This window comes from Vicugna pacos, chromosome 17 (genome assembly GCF_048564905.1).
Source record: "Vicugna pacos chromosome 17, VicPac4, whole genome shotgun sequence".
Lineage (NCBI taxonomy): Eukaryota > Metazoa > Chordata > Mammalia > Artiodactyla > Camelidae > Vicugna > Vicugna pacos.
The window spans coordinates 3,319,681-3,332,890 of NC_133003.1; the positions used below are offsets into that span (position 1 = coordinate 3,319,681).

General features: G+C 41.1%; 1 protein-coding gene across 1 annotated transcript in view; it reads right to left on the minus strand.

Annotated features, from left to right (window-relative positions):
* LOC140686675 (serine/threonine-protein kinase Nek10-like) overlaps window positions 1-13,210 on the minus strand; it is a 95,002-nt gene that overhangs the window by 39,640 nt on the left and 42,152 nt on the right. Inside the window, 3 exon segments of the mRNA XM_072940887.1 lie at window positions 8,647-8,683; window positions 10,149-10,256; window positions 10,349-10,532. Of these exon segments, the coding sequence (XP_072796988.1) occupies window positions 8,647-8,683; window positions 10,149-10,256; window positions 10,349-10,532 (329 nt within the window).

Sequence of the window (13,210 nt, forward strand, 5' to 3'; positions counted from 1 at the left end):
ACAGAAACAGACTCACACATATGAAAAACATACTAGTGGTTACCAAAGGGGAAAAGGAAAGGGGAGGGATAAATTAAGGGAATGGAATTAAGAGATACAAACCTCTATGTATAAAATAAACAATAAGGACATATTGTATAGCACAGGGAATTACAGATATTATCTTGCAATAACTTGAGAAGTAGTACAACCTACAAAAATACTGAATCACTATGCCGTACAGCTGAAACTAACACAATATTGTAAATCAAGTGTACTTCACTTAAAAAGATACTTTGTTTAAGAAAAAATGTGCTACTGGGTATGTGTGAAATAGACCTCTCTGGCTAGGCTGAGTTGCTTTCAACTTTGCTGCCCCTTCATAGAATTCTAAGTTACTCTTTAAGAAACTTCAGGGAATCTTTAAAAATAACTATCACATATTCATTTATTCATTCATTCAAAAATATTTAGTAAGCGCCCACTGTGTGTAGGCAGTGTGCTAGACACTGGAGATGGGGTGCTGAAAAGAAATAGTTTCTATAATCTTGGAAGTTACAAGATTGCACAGGTCGAGCAGAAAAACTGTTCATATCTCTGGGAATTATATCACAGATCACAGGAAAACAGTAATCTGTAATTTCAAAATAGATCAAACTCTTAATCAGAAAGGACAACTTTTAACGATAAAGTTGTTTAGTCCACAAGGGTGGACAAAAGATGGAAATTATTATGCAGAGCCTGAGGACAGTCTGCCTCTAGACTGGACCAGATTGAATGTTTATGTCCAATAAAACATTATGGCTGTAGAGAGTAGGTTCCATGACAACGCAAGCTAGAAAAGATAGAAATGGTTTAACACAAAGAAGACATTCCAGAAACGTTTTATGGTGAAAAAGCTTATCATAATGAAGCTTGTGTCCTCTGAAAGTTTTGAAATGGGCATTGACCAACAGCACTTCAGACTGATAAAACAGAATTTCAGAGAAATGGAAGGTTAAAAAAATTCTGAAAGGTCATCACTTCCAACTCTCTTCAGCCGTGGTGCGACTTTATGCAGAATTCATAAGCCACACAAGAAACTGAAGCCCTGACTATGAGTGTTAGCCTACGACTCCCACCCCAGACCACTCCATGTAAGGTGGCAATTGGAGGTACTAGCTTTGTAATGTTTAAAACCAAGTTTGCAATGGTTGTTTCAATGGGAGGTAGATTATCTGGATAATTTTCTTGTCAGGGGAGTCTTGGTCATGAAGGAGATGGAATCTAGAACTTGATACCTCATAAATTCTTTCAAATATCTCTCCGAAACAAGGAAATATTTTCACATGCATTGTGAGTGCAGCATATCATTTAATTCAATCTTGTAAAGCAGTCAACACACTAACGCTGATAAAAAGAAGAGACATTTAACCTTATGAAATGAGAGTCGTGGCTTACACATTAAGATGATGCAACCACACCATTTGAGCTAACTAGGGTTTTAGAGCAGGAGAGTCTCTTTCAGGTGGTGACGCTCATAAACACGTCCCGTGTGAAGAAGTGACACTATGGAGAGTTGACTTCTCCGGCTCAGTAAGGGCCTCTTATCCACCTATAACGTTAATGGAGCTGGTACCACTATAGGAAGGGGTATGGCACTCCTGTGGCTCTCCACCTGTCCTCCACTGACAGCTAGAAACTAATAAGCAATAAGCCAGGGAATTTTAGAACTGTCACAGAAAAGGAATACAACAGTCTTACTGACAGTAAATTGTTGTTGTAAAACTGCTTGATTGTGACATTGGTGGATAGGCCAGGTCAATTCTGGCAAGTATTTATTCAACTTAAATGAAACTAGATCTGGGTTATGAAAAAGCAGTTGAGGGGAGAGAACAGCAGCAAGTCAAAATAAGCACAATTCTGCTACCGAGAAGCCAGATCCCAAGGTCCTGAGGTTACACAAGGACTTTCGAGTCACATGTATTATACTGGATGGACACAAACGTTCACAGTCATCTTTATACACAAAGCCTGGAGTCAGGCACACACCCTTGAATACAGTTATGCATACCCTGATTTGCCAAAGAAGCTGTGAACCGCAGGCATCTCTGATACCTCAACTATTCCATGTCTCAAACCAGCCTGCCCGTGCTACCCTGTTTCCTTGGCAACAGGATGCAAACATGCATGGAAAAATCTTACTGCCTGAGCAACAGGATCTTTAAAAAGGTCTTAATCTGTGACTATGGCAAAGGCTGTAGGTTTAAGCCAGTAGGTAAGGTTTTAGTCATATTACAGAGAGAGACACAGAATTTACACTAAAATAACAGTCATTTATCCATTAAATGACAAGTATTTGTAACCTGGGGAATGCAAAGATGGGCCAGCCATAGTCTGGTTTCTGCCAGCACATGGTAATAAACACTAATTGATGAATCAACTGATGTTCTTAAGAGGATCATAGTACAGTGACCAAAGCTTACTGGGACTTGAGTGCATGTATTAAAGAGGCTGCAGCCTCTGTGTGTATTACCAAATTTTACTCTGTAGGATAATTTCTTGTAAATTGAAATAAAGTGCTATGATACACTGAATTAGAACTATCAACACATATATCAACTAAGTGAGACTATAAAACCCAGACAGAAACTGATAAAGACCAAGCCCATTTGTAATTTTCCCCCAGCAAATTGAGGCAGGAAATTTTACACCATTTAGATCATGGAAAATGATTAAAGTTGTAAATTTCAAAGACCATCCTAATTGTTGAACTTTTAAGCACTTTTTTCATGACACAGACATCAACTCAGCTTTTGGTTAACTCTGTCTATATGCAAATAAAAAATCAAGTAAACATTAACAATAAGGATATTTATTCCACATAATTATTGTAAAATAGATAATATTTTGTGCTCATTAAGACTTTGACCATGAAAAGTCAATTCCATTTTCCTACTTAACTTATTCTAATTTTGGAGATGTACATATCAAAATAAGAGATGATTTCCACATATACTATAATTAACTTCAACATGTGAGTTCAAATCTCTCAAACTGGGAATGTAAAAATGGTACAACCGCTTTAGAAAATACTTTGAGTTTCTTAAAAAGTTAAGCATACACCTACATACGACCCAGCCATTTCACTTATAGGTATTTACCCCAAAGGAAAAAAGTGTATGTCCATACAAACACAAACGTTCATAGCAGCTTTATGTGTAATAGCCAAATACTGGAAGTCAAATGTCCATTAACAGATGAACGGATAAACAACACATGGTATAGCCACACAATGGACTAATACTTAACAGTGAAAAGGAATGAACTGTTGATACACAAAACAACACAGACAGATTTTGAAATAATCATCCTGACTGCAAGAAGTCCAGACAAATGACAGTATGTACTATATAATTCCATGTATATTAAATTATAAAACACAAACCAATCCACAGTGCAGCAAGCAGACCAGTGATTGCCTGGGGTGGGGGTGAGCAGCAGGAGCAAAGGGGACAAATGGGCACCAGGACACTGTTGGATGGATATGTTCACTATCTTAATCGTGATTTCACAGGATGTGCATACACAGAACATCTATTTTCACACTTTAAATAAGCGCAGTTTTTTTTGTGTGAATTTTACCTCTTTGAAGCTGTTGAAACCAAGTAATTTCTCCCATTCTCATTCAAAAAGTTTATTCAAAAAGACCATCAAAAGATCTGCATGCATTCATTAAAAGCAATATTATAAGAAGCATACCATTAAGTTAATTTTCATCTGCCTTTTGTTACTTAATGGATGGAACTTAAAAGTAAGGGAGATGAAGTTATCTTACAGTCCTGTATCTTTAGGAGTGCTAACCAGTTAGCCCTCGAGAGAGTATGAGTGACTGTAGTTAAATCAGCTACTCGGTGACAACTCAAATTGATAAAAATCTGTAGGAGTATCCCAAGGGACACTATTTACAACTCTGCAATCACATGTGAAGAATAAAGATGTAAAATCAAATCTCTGTTCTTGCAAACCAAAGGCATAACTAAAAGCAAATTATCCTGAGTGAATACTGAATGACCTGTTTATTGTCAGGAAAAGTGGGTGACCTGGAAGTTCTCCACGGGCTACTCATATACTATTAGAAAAGCTACACTGACACCTCCAGGTCTTCTGGGAATGGCTGCTACACGACATCCTGGTACAGGAGACTTAGTACCTGAAGCCCTGGGAATGGAGATTGGAGACTCTGCTTTGAATGAGTGAAAGGCTGCAAATCCAGAGCCAAGGAATGCGGCAATTGCCACTGATCCGATACCTCAGCTTTGCGTATGGCTTCCAGTACTTTTGGAGATTTAGGGACGAAGAGTTGAGATCTGGGAGGAGGCTGGCAAGAAAAGGAGCCCAAAGAAATCATTTTCTGGTTTCAAGTGACTTCTGCTAAATAGTTCATAGAAGGAATATGGACTTCTAAGAGCTGGAGCCTCTTTCCGGGCCTTGCCATTAATTATATTCCTGAAAAAATTTTACCAACTGACAATGTTGGATCGCATCACCAGGGTGCCTTCCAGTTCAATGTCAATTTTTCTTTCATCAGCCTTGAGAATCCAGTACTTCCCGGAGGAGGCAGGAGTTCCCCTTCCTAGTTCCATCTGCTAAAGTTGTATCCGTTTGCCTGGTCCATTTGCTCAAGAGAGTCTATCTCAAGTGGCTAGGGAGGTGCCTTGGTTCTTTAGCAGGCAATTGGCTTAAATCTAGCTCCTGGTATCTGAGATGACCGAAGCTGAGCGTATATGCTTACATTTTCTCTCTGTACTGTTCAGCCTGAATCAAGACTGAATTCTAAATCCTGGAAGTTGTGCTCAGATCAAGTGTGCTCCTCTCTGTGGCTTCTTCTCATTGGGACCAACTCCCTTGTCCTAGGGGCCAATGAGGCTCCTCCAGGGTCTCGTCATAACTCATTTCCCACTGAATATGTGGCACAAAATAGCCAAAAGTATCCACAGGCTTTATTTTCCATTTATCTATATTATATTTTGTAGCTCTGCCATCTTCTTTCGGATTCTAACTTTTCACTTAGCTTTTAAATACAGTGTGGGAGGGGTTTATTTTTTTATACCAATAAACCAAGAAACCCAGGATAATTCTAAATAAATTAGGTTGCAAATAACTTCAGCCTTATTTAATGTCTTTTAAAGAATTATAAATGTATGTTGGGCTGGTCTCCTTTTAATTCATAGAAGCTCTGGGGGTAACCTGGAAGGAAGTCAAAAAGTTACTTTCTCTCCTCTTATTTGGTATGAATTGTAGGCTATCTCTTGCCATGTATTTTCTCGTCGAGTCTGCCTGTGTCTCCCCTACACTGTGAGTTCCCTGAGAGGCGATAGCATGCCTTAAACCAGCCCGTGCTCCGTGATGGGTGTCACACTGGCCCACACACGGCGCAGCTTTAGCTCAGATTTTATTCACCGGTTCACGTATGCACATGCCTTCTGACTCTTCAGCCTCAACACTGGGGCCATTTCCCCCTGTTGACTTGGTCATTAACCCAAGTTAAAGCCCACTCTGTAGTGTCCCCGTTTCAGTGAGCTTCAGATTACACTTCCGCTTTCTGTTAATTCTAGTTTATTCAATTTGCTAGAAATGTTTAGACAATGATGACCTTTTAAAGTCTATTTCAAGCTCATACATACTATATATGTTTCTTTTGTTTTTGAAGGGTTGGAGTTCAACTGAACTCTTGCAAATAAGACAACTTTCCATGCACCCTTTCAGGTAAAAAGGACTAGAATTATTTGGCAATGCTAAGATTCCTAAATTCACCTGACTGAAAATTTCAAGCTTAATAAAAATTTCTCTTAACTGGGGAATGCACCCATATGTCATAATTTATTTTTGTACTAAAATACTTGTTTTCTATCTCTTCTATGTACTTAAGCAACTTTGTATTACTGAGTAAAGTATCCAATAATACAGAAAACAGTCTTTTGAAGATGTTCTAAAAAATATAAATAATCACAAAACTTAAAAGGGAATAGTTAGATTCCAAAGTGCACTTGTTCATTCTTTTAGGGGAGGACATGGAACCCTCTCTCACGTGCAGACAGACCAGCTCACAGAAGTCTACTGAACTCACAATGTGGTCGAGGTACAGAAACTCTGGTGCTGGAGTTGAGGACACAGCTACTCCATGGTGCCGATCAGACCCCCAGCTCCATGGCCAAGCTCACATCTCCCACTCCTGTCCCCTTACATGCTGGGCTGAGCCAGCAACAGCTCCCATGTTCCAGGCTCCTGTGTGTGGCGTCCTTGTCTGCAGCAACTGGAAGCAGAGCTGCTGGGTCAGGGATGGGGACCCAGAGATGGGGGATCTTCTAACCCAGGTCCACATCCCCACCATCATTTATTCTGGTTCTCTTGAGGGGCTGGACTGTTTCTCTCCCCACTGCTCTCTGTCTTCTAACCACTGCTTCTCCGCACCTTGGCCCACTGAAGAACACTGTGGGCTCCTACGGGATTCCTTGATGACGTACCTGGTATATTTCACACTCTGATACGTTTTTTGGATTTTGCTACTAGCAACACTGGAAAAGATTTAGGAAATAAAAAGGCTGCACCCTAACCCTTCCTGACTTTCACTTGGAAAAGATAAAGTTATCAGTGAGGTGGTATCTTTGACTCAACAGAATTGATTTTCCACGTGCGCCTTCCTTTGCCACCTAACTGAAGGCCTCGGGACTTTGCCAGGCAGGTTCTCCATCCTGAAGTTCATTTCCACGATGCTCTTCCCAGCACCCTCGAACCCAGTACTGATTGTGGCCCCATCTGGACTGCTCGGCATGCACACAGCCCCTGGAAGGACCTGAAGGGACTCGGCCCTCCCCACAGCAGTGACAGGGCCTGATCCAAGCCAGGCCGACCCGACTCTCTCGCATTGGATCCTAAGAGTGGTGACAGAGAGATGGAACAAATGAGCTGGGAGCTCGTTCGGCCCAGCGTCACAGCCTTCACAATTCTTCCAGGAGTGCCTCCTCCACAGGCTTCCGGGGCCGACCTGGCTCCTGCCCCTTGGTAGGTTGATTCTGTGGGATCCTAATTCTGTGAGTCCCCCATGGCCTTCTAATGAAGCCCGTTAAAAAGGTCAGCCCGAGTCAGGGTCTCCTGCTGCACCCACAAAGCCCGACTGGTAAAGCAGATCCACAGCCTCAGCCTTTTGTCACCAGCCCTCAGCCACTGCCTCAGCCAGCATAACCCGTGGCTCCACGGCTGCGGGCTGTCAGCACCACTGACATGGGCCCGGCCTGCACTAGCACCGCAGACCCGGAGCTGCGGGCAGCTCTTCCACCTGTCCCTGCTCAGTCTCCTGCCACCTCAGTACCGGCTCTTCCTAGTTGACCAAACTCCTGAGTCTAGATCATCCTCTCGGCAGCAGACCTGGAACTTCATGTAATAAATAGAAACCACCAAGTGTAAACGTCCTCTTCTCTGCCTCCTGAGCTGAGTGTTATCTTTGCCTCCCTTTCTTCAGACACAGATGAAGGGTTGTCCCTCCTGCCTTCCCAGGCCTGCTCTCTGGCTCCAGCTGGTCAGTTCCCCTTCATCTTCAGTCTCCCCTCAGGCCACTCACCCACAGTCATCCTGATTCTAGAAGGCCTTTCCCATGAAACATTCCCCACCAGGTCACGGTCCAGCTCATACCTCACCTTCTCCAACTTGCTCCTCACCCCTGCCTCTGCAATTTACAAAAACCACCAGTCAGGCTTCTGCTCCCACCAACTTCACCTAAGGCCACTGAATTGCTCTTGTGAAGGTCACCAGGGACTTGCCAAAGGCCAGATCAGAGAGTTTCATTTTAGTCCTTAGCCCAAGAGACAACTGTGGCAGAAAGTGCTAAGTTGCTGCAAAATAAAAATATTTCAGAACCGAATGCCCCAAATGTCCTCATTCTCCCTTGCAGCTAAATGTGTTCACATGACTAAGTCCTGGTCTGTGACCAGAAGGGAAGGGAACGACATCTGGGTCACATCCCTAAAAGGAATGGCATTTCCTGACTTCCACACCCCACTGCCACCTGGGTTGTGGCTGTGACACGGTCCACCTCTGACACATCTGCCATGAGCGTGAGACATACACCCTGGGGATGCAGAAAAACAAGACATAAGGAGCCAGGGCCCCAGTGATCTCAGGAAGCGCTACTGCCCTAACTTCCTGAGCTCAGCGAGACTGACTGAGGGGCTGAGGATCACACGGCCAGACTAAACCCCAGGCCCCAGCTTAGTACCCCTCCCAGTATGCTCCATGGTAGAGTCAGCTCTGGGAGTGTGGGCTCCAACAGCCTCCAGGGCCGCATGGCCATGGTAGCCTCTGCTATCGGGTATCAGTCTAGCCACCAAAACCTATGCTCGGCAGAGTCTAAAAGCAGAAACTGACAGGTATATGTAGAATAGATAAACAAGAGAAGATTATACTGTACAGCACAGGGAAATATATACAAGATCTTGGGGTAGCTCATGGTGAAAAAGTACGCGACAATGAATATATGTATGTTCATGTATAACTGAAAATTGTGCTCTACATTGGAAATTGACACAACAACGTTGTAAACTGACTATAACTCAATAACATAAAATTTTAACAAAAATTTAAAAAATAAAAATAAAAATATTTCCAGGAGCTCAGTGTGTACATACTTACCTTGTTTGGGATTGTCTTTCTCCTCCTGAAGCACTGACTTCTTTTTAAAGTGCCTGAAACAAGAAAATAAAAATAACTTCACATTTTCCTGCTGCAAATGTTTCATTTATTCACTCCTTTGTTTGTTTAAAAAATCTCTAAGCAATTGTACCTACTGTGAAGACTGTCCTCCCTTAGGAAAGCATCAGCTGAAATATCATGTTGCAAATTACTGATTACTTGACAGGTTTTTTAAGGTCTATCCCTAAAGAAAAGGTGCTAAACAAAGAAACTCCATTATCATCAGCTAACAAAGTACAATAAAGTATTTATGTCAGAATCATCCTAAATCCCTTGCCAAGCAGCGATAAGTAACCACATGCAAATTAAGGGTCCAGCTTTCCCTTCCTCACTTCCCCACCGACCCCTTGTCCTTGTTACTGGGGATGGACAACCCTGAGTTCATCTCAAAACAGTCAGTGATTAATTGCTTCCAGGTCTTGCTACATATGTTTAAATGCATGAGTATTCTTATTGCAAAATATTTATGTTTTCCCAGTTGGAAAACAAGATATTTTATTTAGCAGCCTGGAATTTATAAGGAAAACAGAACAGGGTGTTGGAAATCGTGACTGTCCCAGAAAAACCAGAACATCTATTCTCCATTTTGATGAAACAATTAATTTTGGAAAGGGATGAAGAATGAAACAAAATCCTCAGGCTTTTATTCTGATGCTCAGAGAGAACATCCTAAGCCTTCTTTTACGAAATGTTCGCAGTATAGTCACTGATGAGATGGGATTATTTACACTTAATCAATTTCAGAGTATTTCTAATTATCCTCTTTAATATTCCATCAACTTAGTCTTTAAAAGAATCATTCTTATCTCTCCATTAACTATTTTAGCTGGTCTTTTCTTTCAGTTTCAGATTTGTTGGGTGAGATTTGTTGAGTCAAATGAATCCTATCTTTCTATAAGGAACATTCTTTACACTTTATTTAAATGTATCTTGACTATTTTCTTTACTGTTTCAATTTAAGAGTAAAGGTTCATTTTTACTGAATTTACCTAGCATTTTCCTGTAATTCTACACAATTAAAACATTTATTTTACTTTAGAGTTTTAAGTATAATACATCCCTTTGCATTACTTTAAATAAAGTTGTATGAAACAGTCTACACCAAGACGAATTTATTCTCCAGGTTTGTAACCTCCAATCAACAGACTCATAGAAGGCCACCTCCATTATTCCTTGGGTTGTTAAGTCTGTTTCCAAATAAGTTATCTCCACTCCCCAGTTAGAACCTGCATTTGCTGCAAGAAATAATGAAACTATTCATTTGACAGGAGGCAGTGGAAGACCACAGTGCTGTTGGCCTCTGGGCTTTGTCGGAGTGACAGACACACATGTCCTAATTAATGTGCACTGCACCTAGGAAGCAAACCACTCAGTTATATGTGTGGTGACAACTACCTGACTCCTGGGTACCAGTCCCAAACCACTACCTTCTGGAACCCTACAAACAGAAAAAGAAGACTTACTGAATGTAGATTCCTTCAAAGGGCTCGAACTGGAGATGCTGGAGTTATCCAAAATGTCCAATTCATCATCGAGCTCTGAATATATATCTGCACGTTAATAAAAAATAAAAAGTAAATGAACCTTGAAACAGAAGGGAGTCAAGGGTGCATTCATGCTGTAACCCTTTCACTAGAAATACCTTTGTCAATATTTTCCAGGTTGAAAGTATCATCTGAGAAGATTCTGTCACAGGCCCTGTCTTCATCCTTCCCACAGGGGGCCTGGAAGCCCTCAGGGGGCAGGTCTGAGCTTTCTGAAAGCTCACTTTTCAGGCTGCCTGCTCCACTGCTGCTGCTACTCAAGCTTGCCTTCTCAAAGGTTTCCTGAAAGAGAAATTCAGCTTTTAATACCCACTTCTTTCTTTGTTCTGCGGGACCTAAACCTCATTAGAATATATCTTAAAAGGACTAATGTATCATTACAAATATTGGTGCAGAAGTCACATCAGTGGGTCCACTGACACATATGCTATAAAGTTCATGGAGTCCATGATGACAAAAAAAGTGGGCCTGCAAGCTACCACTGGACAAATAAGAATGGGTGTGGCAAAGTGTTTAGTAGCAAAGGTCTGCGCTGTCTGGTGAAAGAAAAGGTAGCACTAAGGAATAGATGTGCAGAACAATTCTGGAGGTAGGTGGCCAAGATGCAAGAGTAGAAAGGTGCTGAGCTCACCTCCTCCCTCAGGCATACAACAATGCCAAGCACTTACAGAGCGACTGGTGGTGAGAAAGACTGGAATCCAGAAGAAAATATGTTCTACAACTAAAGGTATAAAGAAGGGGCGGTTGGATCAGGGTGACAGACTAGAAGGATGTGGAACTCATCTCCACCAACAAATACATCAAAAGCACTTCTACTTGTGGAATACAGTGCTCACAGAATGCTTAACCCTGACAGAATATCTCATACAATCAAAACTTCTCATATGAGACAGATCACCATGTAACTGGGTGGGTCAAAAAAAAAAAAAAAGAATCAGGATGGGACCTGTGCCCCTGGGAGGGAGCTATGGAAGAGGGAAGGTTCCCTCACCTTTGAAAGCCTATTCACCAGTCGGGAGACTAGCTGGGACAGAAGGGAACTTCAGAGGCTCGGAGGAGAGAGCAGTCCTCGATATGCAGCAGACAGAACAGGGGGCCCAGCACAGAGGATGTGTGCCATCTTGCTCATTCTCCAGCCTAAGACACATGTCCACTAGTGTGTGGTGGCTAGGTGCTGACCTGGGCTTCAGAGGAAAGACTCCAGGGAGAGAAGTGGGGTTGGCTGGGTGGAGACAGCCTGAAGGGGCTGGAGTGTGGTACAGGCCACAACTGAGAGAGTATGAAAGGGAGCCTGCATCTGCCATAAAGAGCCCCAAAGTTAACAAACACACACAAAGGGAGGGGCAGGACACTGACTGCAGCAGGAAGAATGAAAAAAGATGAAGGCAATATAAGAGACCCATGGGAAAATATAAAGCATGCCAATCTATGCATGATAGAGGCCCAAGAAGAAGAAGAGAAAAGGGGGTCAAATCATATTTGAAAGAATTATGACTGATAACTTTCTGACGCTGTAGAAGGAAACAGATATCCAGGTACAGGAAGTGGAGAAGGTTTCAAGCAAGATGAACCCAAAGAGAAATAAGGCATATTAAAATTTAAATGGCAAAAGTCAACGCTAAAGAGAGGATTCAAAGGCAGCAAGAGGAAAACAAAGAGTTAGCTACAAGGGATCCCCTCCTATAAGGCTATCAGCTGATTTCTCTACAGAAATGTTGCAGGCCAGAAGGGAGTGGCAAGGTACATCCAAAGTCCTGGCAGAGAAAAACCTGCAACCTAGGATACCATGTCCAGAAAGGTGAATATTTAGAATAGGGGAGACAGATAATTTCTCAGACACCTAAAATTTGAAATAGAACAATACTAAACCTATCCTAAAATAAATATTGGAAGGTCTTCTCTGAGTAGAAAAGAAGCAAGAATCTATAGAAAAGAAAACTGTAACTAGAAAAGCAACTGATAACTACCATGAACAGCAAAAAGATAAACATGAAGATGTAAAAGAGAACATCAAATCACAAAATGTGGACGAGGTGAATAATAAAATGCAGATTTTTTCTTTTTTTTTTAATAACGTATTTGAGCTTACATGATGACCAGTCTAAACCAAGTATATATAGTAATGGGTTAACATATATGAAAAACATGGTAACCACAAACCAAAACCATATAATAGAGTCACAAAAACCCAAAAGAAGAGAACTCAAGTATAATATGAAAAACATCAAACCACAACAAAAAAAGAAACAAAGGAGAAATATAAAACCAACAGGAAAACATGGTTTAAAATGGCAATAAATGCGTATCTATCAATAACCACTTTAAATGTCAATGAACTAAATGTTCCAATCAAAAGGCAAAGGGTAGGAGATGGATAATAAAATAAGAGCCTACAATATGCTGCTCTTATATACTTCAACACAAAAAATATATAAAATATACTGCTTACAAGACACTCAGTTTAGGGTGAAAGTCAACAGATTGAAAATGAGGGGATGGAAAAAGATATGTCATGTAAATGGAAATGAAAAGAAAGCAGGGGTAGCAATGCTAGTATCAGACAAAATAGACTTTAAAACAAAGGGTATAAAGAAAGATAAGGATGGACACTAGCTAAAGATAAAGGAACAACAAGATGAGGATATTACACTCATTAACATATATGCACCCAATATAGGAGCAGCTAAATATATAAAGCAAATACTAACTGACATAAAGGGAGAAACTGATGTGAATACAGTAATAGTAGGAGACTTTAGTACCCCACCAACATCACTGGACAGATCTTCCAGACAGAAAACCAATAACACAATGGAATACTAAATGACACAACAGATCATTTAGACTAATTGATATTTTCAGGATATTACATTCGAAAAAGAAGAAGCCAGAACACACATTCTTTTCAAGTGCACATGGAACATTCTTTAGACTAGAACAAACACTAGGTCACAAAACAA